The sequence below is a fragment of the Sparus aurata genome, chromosome 8, assembly GCF_900880675.1.
Source record: "Sparus aurata chromosome 8, fSpaAur1.1, whole genome shotgun sequence".
NCBI classification, from domain to species: Eukaryota; Metazoa; Chordata; class Actinopteri; order Spariformes; family Sparidae; genus Sparus; species Sparus aurata.
Window position 1 is genome coordinate 15,853,045 of NC_044194.1, and position 13,987 is coordinate 15,867,031.

A 13,987-nucleotide genomic window follows, 5' to 3' on the forward strand; every position below is an offset into this window, starting at 1 on the left:
CACATTGTAGGTAACCATCCTCTGCTCCTGTGTGGATGTACATGTCACTGTCCCCCCCATGAGCTGTCTAATAAAAAACCTGTGGGTGACAGGTAGAGAGCTTTCCATGACAACCCCGTGTGGTTATTATTCTGGAGTAGGTAGAGGCAAAAATAGCCTCCTAGAATATGAGCAAACATTGTACAGTCAGCATTAGTACTTGTTAAAAAAAAGGACAGACTACAGTACTGCACACATTGTTCACAATTTCAGACTGCAGTCAATCTACGCTGAAACACCTGCAGTGTTTGAAAGTGAATTCAACTGCGTGCTACTGAATTCCAGAGCACAATGTACTCAAATGAAATTTAGCAGTATGTCATCTACAGAAAGATCCAGGATAGGAAACTCCACATTACAATTAAATTACTGGAAGCCATAATCATCAACCGACGACAGGATTTAGAGCTAGAGAACAGAGTTTTATCAAAGAAAGCCTTGTACATGAATTTGCATCGGGCCAAGCTCATTTGCCTGCGTTCTGAGCCAGGGATCTGTGAGTGTGATGGAGGCAAACCGGTTTTTGAAGCCACGGAACACATATCCTCTCGTAAGGCATGTTTTTTTCCCTGTCATTATGCCATCCGATTTTTTAAATGTGATAGTCATTTGTAACAATATCCTTTGCACAAAACCCAGGAGAATTTGAATCTAGGTCTTATTCTCCCATAGGTGCTGTGTCCTGTTAGAGTAACATGACATCTAGTAGGAAAGTCATCTAAAAACAGGGTCATGTTGGTGTGTGCTGGTATCATAGCTGAGAAGACCAGCATGAAGGGGCTCCACTTCCTCTGATCGCAGCACAAAATGCTCTTCATTTCAGCTCCGCTCGTGCTGCTCACATGAATATTTTAAACACTGGCGTCGAAATCCAGTTCTTTATGATGCGTTGCTGCTTAGTATGACTGTCAGCGCCACAGGCACCATGTAGAGCACAAAATAACTGAAGGTCTCTCTTCCTGCTCTGATCTACCAACATGTAAGAGCACAAAAAATGCTCAGTATGATAATGTCACGTGTGCACTGATGCTTTCCCTTCAAAACAGGTTCCAGACGTCAAGTAATACGACACAAAATGGTATATGAGTGCTGCATGAAGTGCATATGTGTTACAACGTTAAAGCTGCAAAGATGCACCGCCGTAAAAAAACAAACAGCCACATCCTGTTCACATCTGCGAAGGGAAACGTGGTGTTTTTTCATGCATGTCATGAAATAAGTGAAATAACAACACATTTACAGCTCTGCAGGTGGCCTCGTGATGAGTGAAAGCGCTTATCAGCTTTCCCTTTTCACCACTCATGGGCTCCCTCGGGAATGATCGCACAAACAAATGCTGTCTGTGTTTTCGTGGGTTAAAACCGAAACTGTCACAGCTCGGTGGACGTCGTGCTCCATCGCGCGCACTCATGCAGAGCACAGTGAAGACATAAAATCTATTAGAAACCTGTTTATATATCCTTGAGCAGCATTGAATCTGTTTTACTGAGGCGGTGTAGATGCCTCTGGACAAGGTGACAACATTTTTTTTTACCTAATAAGAAATAAAGAGCTAATCCTTTTTTTTATGTCAGACATGCCAGCGCTCTTTACCGGCACTTGGAAGTAAAATTTATGATCCAACAGATGCTAGCATAAAGCTCTGACTGCATGAGACCTGACACCAGCACGTGTGACTGAAGAGACAGCGAGAGGCCCACAGCCTGAGTGGAGTTAGCATTTGGGCATCTGACTCTGCTCAGTACAGGACACTCATTTACGTTTTTAGAAAGTCAAAGAAATGCAATTTATTAAACATTTGACATGCGTGAATCGTGAAGGCTTGCATGAGTGATTGCATTTCACATGACAAGACAGCTCGACCACATTGAAATGTCAGCTTGTTTTGCATGGGCAGAAGTCTTTTTAGTTCCCCTTTACTTTGGACACACATCACTTTTTCCACTTCCTCTTTGATTCTTAGTTATCGGAAGACAACTGAGTAGATTTCCATCAGCGTCGTCTCTGAGTAACACACTCAAAGAGCAAGAGAGAGAGATGAATAAGTAAAAGGCATGGCTTAAAAAGTGAAGGAGTCTTTTTAGTCTATGAAGGAAGAGCCTGAGGTTGAATCCTGTATCACTAAACTAAGACTGATCTGTATCTGTGACTGTGTTCACCATGGGCATTGAACGAGCCAGTGATCGGGTGTGCCACATTTTCCTTCAGTTAAATTAGGGTAAAACTGAAATAATTAGATTTTCCGCCAAAGTAGAGGGACTGGCTGGTATTCTGGTGCAGACATGGATTCAGACCTAAAACTTAACAGCAATTGAGACAGAAATGAGAGAATTTGAGAAAAAAAAAATCTAAAAACAAGTTTGAATACACAAATCCATGCTTTTACCAGAGTAGCTTGTGGGGCTTTACTCAATCTGATCGAAGTTGAGTGACGTTTCTGGAGCTTCACAGCAGAACAGTGTTGCAGCATTCTCCTAAACAACTGTAAAAAAATAAAAAATAAAATAACAATTAAACATAATATGGCTCCATACACTGACATCCCAAATTGATTTGAAAAGAAGCTATTTACAACCTTTTCAAAGCATAAATCTTTACAGTAGCAGCTAAGCTCACAGAGGGTCCGAATAACGTCTTTTCAAATCATTTTGGGCTTCTGGAGACTTGGATTACGCCGGACGAGCCGCATGGAGCCATTTTTATGTTTTTTTTAAAAAAACAAGTCCCCGTCTCCTTCAGTTGTTTAGGAGAATGCTCCAACGCTGTTTTGCTGTGAAGCTCCAGACTTGTTTTGTGGACTATGAAACTGACATCTGACTTTCCATCGGCATGAGAGTGAATAGATAATGATTGAGCACCAACACTAAGAAGATGGAGCACATTAAGTCGGCCCTTAAATCACTGCGCTGGTTTCCTCTGCGTCAAAGGAAAGATTTTGCTACTTGTCTATAATGCACTTAATGGTCTAGGGCCTAAATACATCTCTGATTTACTTGTACGTTAAGTAGCATCCAGACCCCTTTAGGTCATCTGGGACATGTTGACTTAGTCTGCCCAGGATCAAAACCAATCGTGGTGAAGCAGCTTTTGGTTTTTATGCTCCCCCATCTGTATGGATCAAGCTTCTAGACTAACTTGAGGTAAAACGCTAAAACTGTCAGCTCATTTAAATCAGGTCTTAAAAGATTACTGTTTACTGTGGATTTCCAAAAAGATGGCTACATATTTAAATATAACTTTTTTTATTTGCTTGCTTTCGTTTTTTATTGTCTTTTTATTTCATTTTCTGTCTGTAACCATTTATTTTGTTTTTATTGTCTATGCAAATGTAATTGTAAATGCAAATTTAAAATGTTGTTAATGTCCTATTTTTAATGCGTTTCTTTCCTCTGTAAAGCACCATGAATTGCCTTGTGTTTGAATGCTGCTATTTGAACTTGCCTTGCCTCGAATTTTCATTTTTGGGCAAACCTTTCCTTTAATGAGCTTTTCTCTGACAGCTGCAGCTCCTTCAGAAACAGAAGCAGCTCTCTGATAAAGTACTGATTTTAAAGTGCTGCCACTGTTCATAAATCATTCAATAGTTTTGCACCAGAATACATTTTCATTATGCTATATACCATCAACCACCTAGACGTGTGAAGTCAGCCAACACTGGTCTGCTGATTGTTCCCAGAAATAAAAAAGAAGCACAAAGAATCTGATAAACATCTCGTCCTTTCAGGGTTCAGTGTGTAAAGTCAAGCTTGACTGCTATTAAAATCTCCAGCTATAGATATACCAGCCTCCTACAAACCGTTCACATGTGCACCTGACTTCAAAGAATGGAAAAAGTCACACCACACATGTAAAATCCTGCATCATAAAAATGAAAGTCCACCGATAACTGTGGAGACACACTTTACTATCTCGATTCTATACGTCTTAACAGCTTGTGAGGGGCTATTAATCATGTTTACAGTCATCTATAGGTCCTCCTATGAAGGGTGGCACTTCTGGAGCTGGCTTTAGGTAAATGCATGCTTCGCGAGATGAGGATTCCATACGCATCAACCGAGAGACACCTGTTACATTTCTGACATTCACAGTGTGGTGGAATACATTTTCTGTGAGCCTTCCGCGGCGTCTATACGTGTCATGAGCTGTACCCGTCTGTGTATGAAGAATGACACCATGTGGTCAGTGAGGGGAAAGCAAAAACAACTCTGTCGCAAATGGCAGAGGAGGAGGAGGAGGAGGAGGAGGAGAAATTCATTCCTCACAATCCACAATTAACCTTTCAGATGAGCCGTCATGTGCAACGTGACTATCAAGACAGTCATCCAGTGTGAGTGAAGTGCTAATGCATTACCATGACTGCTGCAAGGGAGGATCCAGAACTTGATCTGTAACCAGCTGCTCTGACAAATGTTTTGCCATCAAGTCTGAAATGAGCAGGAACAAAATCAGTTTGTTAAAAATATTTCCAGTCTATTCTACATGTCAAGCAAAAGCAAACAGCTGCAGGAGCAGAGAAACATGGGTATTCGTAGAGTTGTCCGTCCGGTTTGGAATTTAAATAAGAATGCACAGCAGTGGCTGTTGACAGTAAATGCAAGTACAGTTTTGATGGTAATGAGCTTTGCGTCTTTGAAGCCTGTGAGTACACAGACTGTTCATCTTTAATATTGAAATATCAGCGAAATGAATTACATTACAAGCACAGCTACAGTATAACTCCAGGACAAATCCATATGAAGAAAAAAAAAAAATAAAAATACAAACTTTAAATTTAAAAAATGTACAGAAATTACAGAAAATCATTTGAGTTAAAAACCAATATCTGAAAGTGGATTTAACAAGTCAGGATCCTAAGAACGAAATGCACTTGGCTTGGAAGTCGGTATTGACACATTTATACACACCTGATGCCATCATCATTATATACACGACATTTCAATGACGCTGCAGAAAAAAAACTGCTGAAAGGTTCGAAACAGAAATAAAGACGATGGATGTTAGTTGTTCTCTGGTTCTGCTTTGTTGAGCTCTCTTCTGAGAAGAATTGTCATGATGTCCTTTTACAAACATAATTGTCATGATCTCCTGCGGCTGGAAATCCCAAAAAAAACAACAACAAGCAAACGATTTACAGGTGAAAAGGGGGGGGGGACCACTGAGCCCATATGAGAACTAAGGCTGGATATGTGCTGGTTAAAGCCTTTTTTTTTTCTTAACATCTCACAAAGCATCATGGCTGACATCATTAAAAAAAAATCATCAGTTATTAGCATCAGCCACAATTTAAACTTTTTTTTTTATTTTACAGCAGAGCCATGAGTGTTCTGTGATGGCTTTCAGTCCAAAAAAAGTCCAAAATATGTGCTTTTTGCATAGTCTCAGTGTGGTTTGTGTTTCCTTTTCTTGTGTTTTTTGTCCTTCTTCTTGCTGGAACACTTGACACAGAACCACTGCTGGTCCTCTGGAGGGGCTGTGAGGATCCCAACACAAGGCCTGAGCAGAGAAGAGAAGAAGAGATTTGGGGGTTAATGGAAAAACTCTGGTGATGCAGCTGTTTCTCACATTTCTACCCACACCATCAAAGGATGTTCAGTCTGGTATGCACAAAATAATAACTCATCAAATACGCTTGAACGGGAACTTTGCTGATTTTTAACCAGTATGTGGAAATGCACAGTGGTAAAACTCTCTCCATGTTCCCTGCACCCAGGGGCTTGCACTTTTTTTGCCAGCAGAAATTCCCTAAATGACGCAGAACATGCCATCTGCTGGATTTTAGGGCTGTTCTGTGAACTACAGATTGTACTTCTGCTTTTTTTTTGTATGCCTGCATAAACGGACACAAAGGGCATTGTTGGCTCAAGAGAGAGCGGCGTGTGGGGCGTGTCACTCAACTCCAAATGAAACTCGGCAGTGCTGATCAACTGTAAACCAAATATCTGTTACTACTCTTCTACGCCTCTTTCTTGCCTGTTTTCATACTTTTTTGTTAGCGTACTGTAATAGAGTGAGAGTGTTAGAGAGAGAAAGAGTAGGTTTTACCTTGTTTTCTTCTGTTTGCTCTGGTCATGAAGCACTAATTGAAAAAAAACAATGTGTCTTTCTATTGCATAGACAGCCCAGTTTAATGCAAGGGCCATCTTTCCAGCTGTAAAGGACTTCTCTAATGGAACAAACTGTTAATCAAACCCTGGGGAGACCGTCATGTTGCCTGGCCACAGAAAATCTGACATATGCTGCTAAAAGCCACCTACAGATATTCCAAAAAATGTGAGGATGCTTTACCAGTTGTTTATCAGTCGCAGCATGCTACTCAGCCAAGCCTGGTCAGCCAGGTGAGTCATACACACCAACCCTCCCAATGTTCTCCTGTGCTTTATTGCCAGTCTTCTACCGATTTATGACACATTTTTTCACACATTTCCCCCCCTTTTTTTTTTAGCTCAAAGCACCTTTTTTGGCACAGTGCAGTGTCTACTGCTGGCGCTCATCCTCCTCAGTGAATGAGTGGACAGCGAAAATGGAGAATAAAAAGAAAAACTCAAGCATATTTTCGACATATTGGAAAGAAAACTCCCCGTTTCTCACAGAAAGTTTCAAAGAAACTTGCATTTTGTAAATCTGTCAATCAGTTTTTCTGTCAATCACCAAGGTGAATCACCATCCAGAGGCCGACAAACTCAGGGCAGTGGTGAGTACAGACTCTCCAAGGGGCAGGGGCAAAGATAAATGAATGTATGAAAACTGATGCCTCTCTTTCCTGAGTATCGAAAGAAAGTATTTAAGTATTTGAGGTAAAAATGCTGTTGCAGTGAGCTCATTATTTTTGATATTTTCATTCTTTAAAAGTCAGCAAAATGGCAGGAACAAAGACCAGAAAACTCAGATTGTTCTGCTTTTGCTTCAGAATCCTCACTATTTTTGAGGTCTCTTAGCTGACAAGTACGCTTGTAGTGTCGCTGCTATCCAACTGGCAAACTCAAATAAGACATCAGAACTGGAGGATCTTCCCATGATATTTCGATCAACTGTATGGCAGCAGGACAGTTTATCGGTTAGTTAGTTATCAGAAAAAGAAAAAAAACACCTCCATGCTGACATTGTTAAACTGAAGTTAGATACGTCTTTGGAAAGCAAAGCGAAAATTCACAACAGCGTCTCTTGCTGCAGATTCAGACTATAGCAAAAACACTACAACCCTACAGGAGAGTTTATCTCTGCGGATATGCTACCATACTCTGTCGTAGAGAATACAGGATTTGAGCAGAGGGTCAAATGAGCTTGAGTTACGCTATGATGTGCCTTCACATGTACATATTCTGTGTGTACTGTGGTAGAAGCTGCAGTTCAGGAATTACCAACATTGGAGATTCTAATGATGTTACATTATAGATATATATTATTTAGATGTCATTTTTTGCTATTTAATGACAATATGCCAGTTTTAAAGGACTTGAAAGTCACAGTAAGAATTATGGCCCATGAGCCACCATTCAACGTTTATATTGTTCACAATTAAATGACAAAAACATTTCCCTACTATAGCAAAAATGAAACACAGAAACATAAGCAGCCTTCAAACTGTCAAATTAAGTTGACTTTATGAAGTTGTTTCAGTGTTTAACATTTTTAAAGAGAGAGTTCCACCTGGACAGGTTTGGCAGTGGAACAACTGATGAAAATTGACAGCTGACAAACAGAGATGAAGGTGTCATTGAGATCTGTTTGGAGGCATTAAAGTTTTCCTGTAAGATACAATAACACTGAACAAAGATTTAAAAAAAAAAAAAAACTGCAGCAAACTATTCGTACATTAAACAACCAAATAAGTCAAACTACAGGCACCACTGTCACATGACAGTACCTATTACAGACTAGAGCTTCACTGTAATGATCCTTTACATGTGCATTAGAGTGGCGGACAAGCTGCAGTCATCCAGGACTGGCCACTACTCATGGATAGACAGCAGGACAACATTTCAGTAGTCAGTGAGCCTTATTTCTATTTTTTTTTTTTTTTCAAAATAAATCAAATATTCTCCATGTGCGTTACTTATATTTTCATTGCTGTACCAGAAATGTACAAAACTGTGGACCCCAAAACCGAGGTATTAATTGTCAATTTTGTGTATCATAACAACACAAAACAGGTAAAAACACAGTGAATTAAAAAAAAAAAAAGGATAATAAAGTATAAAAAAGTATTTCTTCTTCTTAAGGCTGATGGTAACACTTAAACTTAACAGTCAACTATGCAAAAGTAAAAACCATAAAAACACAACGTGGTACAAATAAGGTCATAAAATAAAGAATACAAGAAAACAAGTCTCTTACCAATGATACCAATCATCACAGTCATCACATCCTATCATGGGACTACCATCATCAGGTTTGTTGCATCCGGGACAAATCCAGATCTGGTTTCCCCACTCATCTCGGATCTTAGGAGAATACAGATCACAGAGGAGTTAATGACACACTATGGTGAATCATAGTGCACCGCCACGCACAAGTATGAGCACTCACCACGTATGTACTGACGGTCTCGGTCACAACGCTGCGGACTGGTGTTTTGAGGGATGCGGCAGGAGAGAGCATGGGGGCAGGGGAAAGCAACGATGAAGGAACAGGAGCTGGCGGAAGTGGAGAGGCGGGTGGGGGCAGGATGGGCACTATTGGCGTGAGTACTGGGGGGGGTGGGGGCGTACGCGGGCGATTCCCAGGTCCAGACTTGGCAGCGGGGGTCTTGGGTGTTGGCGTCTTGGGCTCTGAATTCGGGACCACTTTGCTGATAACGCTGGTGATGGACAGAGATAACTAGGTTAGCATATATACAAGACGGATGCTGTCTCTATGTAAGATCTGTAATGTAAAGAATAACAATGGTCTCCCTTGAAAGTGGGATATCAATCTCAGTGTGACTTACCTGATTAAACACAACTTTTACATTTGCAGTTGTTCTATATTAGCAGCAATACGAAAATGCTTTTTCCCAATGATCAAATGTAACTAAGTACTATATTTATTTTTACTGTACAATTTTGAGATACCACTTATTAGATGACTTACTCACTCCTTACTTTGCAGTATACACGCTGCAGCAGAGCCAAAGTAGCACATTTGTAAACTGATTTAATTTTTAGCAATGAGAATAAAGATTATTCCCGATAATCAGAAAAATAGTTAATATTGGATCATCATGGCTGAAAATCAACTTCACCAAAGTGATATTGTGACACGATGTCTTAACTTTCACTCAAGTATGACTTTAAGGTACTTTCTACAACACTGCTTTTATGTAACAAAAAGCCTAGTTTAATTTAAGTAGTTTCACAGTATACAACTCGTAACATGTTGAGTTCAATTAGGAAATACCTTATCGAAAAATAAGTTAACTTATTTTATGAGAGTATGATTCTGAGCACAGTTCAGGCATCTTAAGGTACTTTATAGTTTTTACAGCTATTATGTCATTTCCAACAAAAAAAGGGAGTATGGAGTTTCGATTCCCAGCCCAGTCTCATCATAATACAGCTGCAGAAACCAACAGCCATAAATGTTTTTCTTTTTCTAAAACTAGTGACAAAACAACATATAACATGAAATGATATGATTGAAGAAATACGACCAAAAGTGTCACCTGAAAAATTAATTGAGTGCTTACATTTTGTCCTGGCCTGCTCCCACTCTGAGCGTCAGTCTGGGGATGACTGGAGACGGTAAGGCTGCCGGAGTCTCTACTTTCACCTGAAGACAGGAAGGAGCAGGTAAATTTGAGGACGACTCCAACACAGACACAGTATGACATACCGAAACAAAAAACCATTACCTTCTCCAACCGAATTCTCTCTTTTTCTTTCTCTTTCTCCTTTTCTCGTTTTTCCTTTTCCCGCTCCTTCTCTTTCCTCTTCTCTTCTTTCTCCCTCTCCTTTTCTTTGGCCTTCTCCCGCTCCTTGTCCTTCTCCTTATCTTTCTTTTTCTTCTTCTCCTTTTTATCTTTCTTCTTGTCCTTCTCTTTGCTCTTTACTTCCTTATCCTGGAGGATCGGGGCCAAAGGAGGAAGCATGGAGGGTATGCGCAGGCAGGCAGAGGGGCTGAATAGGGGTGGAAGTTCACCAATAGCAAAGGGCGCCAACGCAGATTGTTTCTGCCTGTCGTCTTTGCTCCGATCTTTACCCTTGTCCCTCTTATCTTTGTCCTTTTTACTTTTTTCTTTATCCTTCTTTTTGTCTTTGTGTTTCTCCTTCTCCTTCTTAGGAGCATCTCCATCTCGGTTTTTAATCTTGATGGAGCCCTCAGGCAGAGTAAAGTCTCGCTGAACGAAGAGCTCGTCATCCTTCAGTCCAAACTCCTTCCAGGGCATCTTGACATCCTTGGAAAACTCCTTGTTTTTATCTCTGTTCTTATCCTTGTTCTTCTCTTTCAGCTTGCCCTTATCCTTTTCCCGGTCTTTGTCTTTCGGCTTGTCTTTCTCCTTCTTCTTCATTTTAGTTTTGAGCTCTTTCTTCAGCTTCTTCTTCACCTCTACTGATGACACAATCTTGTTCTTCTCCTCAAACACCTTGAGCAGAGGTTCAGGAGTAGGTGGTGAAGCTGATCCAGAGGAAACATATTCTCCTTGGTTTGGCGGGGGTGCTGACGGACCCCCCTGGTTAACCTTTCGGATCACCTCATTGATTGAATCATCCATAGTCCAGTTTCCCAGGCCTGCATGTGCCTGTAGGTGAAGTGGTGTTGACGTGTCTTTTATAGAGTTGCCTGCCCCAATCAGGAGTTTAGGAGTAGAGGGCTCCATGATGGTCAACCTCCTGGGGCTGGAGAATCCATTGCTGTCCGAATCAGAGCCGGAGGAGAAAGCGAAAGGATCAGGCTCCCGCTCAGCACACGCTCTGGCAATCACAGCATCAATGGAGTCATCAATAGCTGTATTATCGGGCTCTAGTTTCTTAAAGGGGCCCTCAGCTAACTCCCTGTCCTCCATGTTTAAACGCATATGTATGTTCTCTTTGCCCATCCGCTCACTCAGAGCAGACAGTGGTAGTTTATGCACAGCATCTGTCTTGCTCTGGGTTTGGGATGCTTTGGCTGAACCCATCTTTGGGCTCTTGGGGCTTTTAGGACTCTTCGTCCTTCCTGGGGATTTCTTCCTTTCCTTAGACGGTTTTGGAGAATGGATGGGACTACCACCCACCGGAACAGGAAGGACCCCTTTAGGGGACTTAGTCCGTTGTCTGCCGGGAGATGAGACCTTGGGCTTTCTTCCTGGAGTGGTGAGGCCCTTTGGATCCGAGTGTTTTGGTACTACCGGCAGAGGTCTGAAGGAAGGCAGCGCTCCAGAAGGTGTTTCAGGTGACAAGGTGTCAAGGCTATCATGAGAAGGCAGCATGCCTGGGGGAACACGTTGAGGGTTGAGAGAGGTAAGGGGCTCCCTGGGCTCAACCCCCCATTCTGGGCTGAGGCCAGGGTACATGCGTGGTCTCTTGGAGGTAGGCATCATGCCCAAAGCTGCATCAGGACTGTCCAAGTGCCTCTTCAGTGGGTGGTTCTCATCGTTGACAGTCTCATCTTCGTCCATGTCTTCCTCGTCTTCTTCCAGTGCCACCTGCATAGCTTCAGCTGAGGTGCCCATGTCAGCGAGGACCTCCTCCTCCTCCTCTTCTAGAAAGGAAAAAGAGGAAAATATGAGTTTGGAACTGTTTTGAAGAAACCTGCAAGGATTTTAACAGCCAAAACACATGTTTCTAATCTTACTAGACATGGATTTGTATACGCAGTAGCCAGATTATTACGTAAGTCTAGCTAAAATGGAAACTATAGTCTAAATCAATCCTTCCTACATTACAGTTATAATGTTGAGTCTTTGTTTAAACTTTTTGCGAGCTTTTGATTAAATTTTGAAAAAACAAAACAACTAATAATCATCATTATAAGCCACATGGCAACATAGGACATTTTTTAGATTCAGATAAGTCAGGCTTCATTTATATTATGTTTATTCCATCAACTTAGTTGCAATCATAATGTTTATCAAAAATACACTCATCAACCTGTGGTAAACACTGACAGCACACACACACTCAGAGATGAACATAAATCAGTTATATGTACTGACCTTCTTGTAAAGAGACCAGGGGTGGCATGTAATCTGGAATGTAATCCTTCCTTTCCTCTGCATCTCGGGCTCCGGGTTGGGGAAACTGCAGGACATTGTTTTTGCTAACAGGGAAGAGCGGTGTTTGATGGTTGAAGGCCACAGGTTCCAGGTTGTGGACGTAGTCCTCCAGTTCGCTCAGACTCACCCCCAGCAGTCTGAAGGCCTGGCTGACATCATCCAGGACCGGATCTGTTCTTCCATCTGAAATGCAGGATCACAAAACAAGCCATTAAAACTCAGCATAACCTCATGTTCACTAAACTACAACTCTACGGTTGATAATGACGTTGAGAGAGATTGTAGTGCATATAAAAGGAGGTGTCCAGACTGATGTTGACATTCATCCTGAAGTAAGAAGTAGTGCTCAACAGGTCCCAGGTTGATTTAATCGTTGTACGAATAATACCCGGAGTGCTGAAATCACGTGACATTTTCTACTCACGATGTTGTGACCACAGAATAGCACCATGGCCACTATGATAACCATACATAGAAGCTGATTAGCTACATTGCTACTGTACTTTTTGACACATCAACCTTTGCTAGGGGGCGCCAGCTACACAACCAGTCAACAACAACGTGATCGACTACTTCAAGTTTATAGCTTAAAAAAGTAATCGGGGTACCAAAAAAAGCACTTACAGAGCTCAGAGTAGCGGTGGCAGGCCCTGGCTAACTGCTGGATATATCGATGCAGCACATCGGACAGCAGATCGCACGCAGTGAGCTGAACCGCATCCCAGCCCAGAGCCTGGCAGATCTGCGCCACCGAAACACGCAGCAGCGAGCGGGCATAGCTCTCGCACATCTCGCTGACTTAGTTACGGTATTAATCCCGGTCAGTTCCTCTTCCAAAACATCCTCCTGGTCTTCATGTTTCACGGAACCCCCGAGGGGCTTGAGAAAACCCGCTAACGCGGTTAATTTTTGACATCTACTTCAGTAAATATATTGGCGCTTTCGCCAGAGTCGCCATCTTGATTCCATCGATAGACCCATCCCCGAAATCTAGATCGCACATGCGCAGAAGACGCGGCCTGCCGACACAGCTATACTGTGTTCGAGCAGCTCAGTCACCGTCCGACGATGCGCAGGAAGGAGGAAGTAGCTCTGGTATTTACCAGTTTTGGTTTTCGGTTCACATCCACTGTGTCACGTTGAAGTGGAAGAAAACGGTCATCGCTTCCTGTCCCTGCATAACTTTCAGCTTAGTTCAGTTTTTATTTAAAGATAAATGTTGTGCAGGGCGTTAAGGGTATAGAGCCTTAAGGCTCTCTAGTTAAGTGTATCTAATTTAAAGAAAACGTATTAACTTGAGAAGTGAAACGGCAAAACTGTGGTTTCATTTTCATTTCCTGTTGTGTTCTTAAAAATAATACAGGCAGGGATTTGAATATGTTCTTGACATATTCAGTGTTTTCATTCAGTCTTGTCACCCAGAATGGTACATCAGCCTAGCACCCCATCTGATTCCCATTCACTCCTAGTACACGTCTCAAAAGTAGTTACAGTAGGATATTTTGCTGTTTAACTTGATTGTTTTTTCTATGACATATCTGATTTTTCCCCCATGTTTTGTGATTTTTTTAGGTTCTCAAAAATAATGTGACACATTTAATTAAACTTTTATTGCATATCCATACACATGCATATATGCACCCATACAAATATCCCTAACTCACTTTGAGTAGTGTGTTTTGCCTGTTTTTAAGCATGCCCTTTTATTTACAAGACACAACCAAGAGGGGGATCCACCAGATCATGAACAAATCTACATATATACTTATGACCTGG

At 41.6% G+C, this 13,987-nt stretch overlaps 1 protein-coding gene across 1 annotated transcript; it reads right to left on the reverse strand.

Moving 5' to 3' along the window:
* Positions 1 to 4,642: 4,642 nt before the first annotated feature.
* Positions 4,643 to 13,197, reverse strand: taf3 (TAF3 RNA polymerase II, TATA box binding protein (TBP)-associated facto). The gene is made up of 7 exons (XM_030426285.1): positions 12,836 to 13,197; positions 12,152 to 12,394; positions 9,869 to 11,697; positions 9,704 to 9,786; positions 8,566 to 8,836; positions 8,374 to 8,480; positions 4,643 to 5,532 (listed from the first exon to the last, which is right to left on the reverse strand). The coding sequence occupies exons 1-7, from the start codon at positions 12,999 to 13,001 to the stop codon at positions 5,418 to 5,420; spliced, it is 2,814 nt and encodes a 937-aa protein (XP_030282145.1). The 5' UTR covers positions 13,002 to 13,197; the 3' UTR covers positions 4,643 to 5,417.
* Positions 13,198 to 13,987: the final 790 nt, after the last annotated feature.

Coding starts and splice junctions, on each gene's coding strand:
- taf3 (XM_030426285.1), bottom strand. CDS start 13,001: ATGTGCGAGAGCTATGCCCGCTCGCTGCTGCGTGTTTCGGTGGCGCAG. Junction 8,481..8,565: donor AGACCGTCAGTACATACGTG/GTGAGTGCTCAT, acceptor TATTCTCCTAAG/ATCCGAGATGAGTGGGGAAA. Junction 5,533..8,373: donor TGTGATGATTGGTATCATTG/GTAAGAGACTTG, acceptor TTCTCTGCTCAG/GCCTTGTGTTGGGATCCTCA.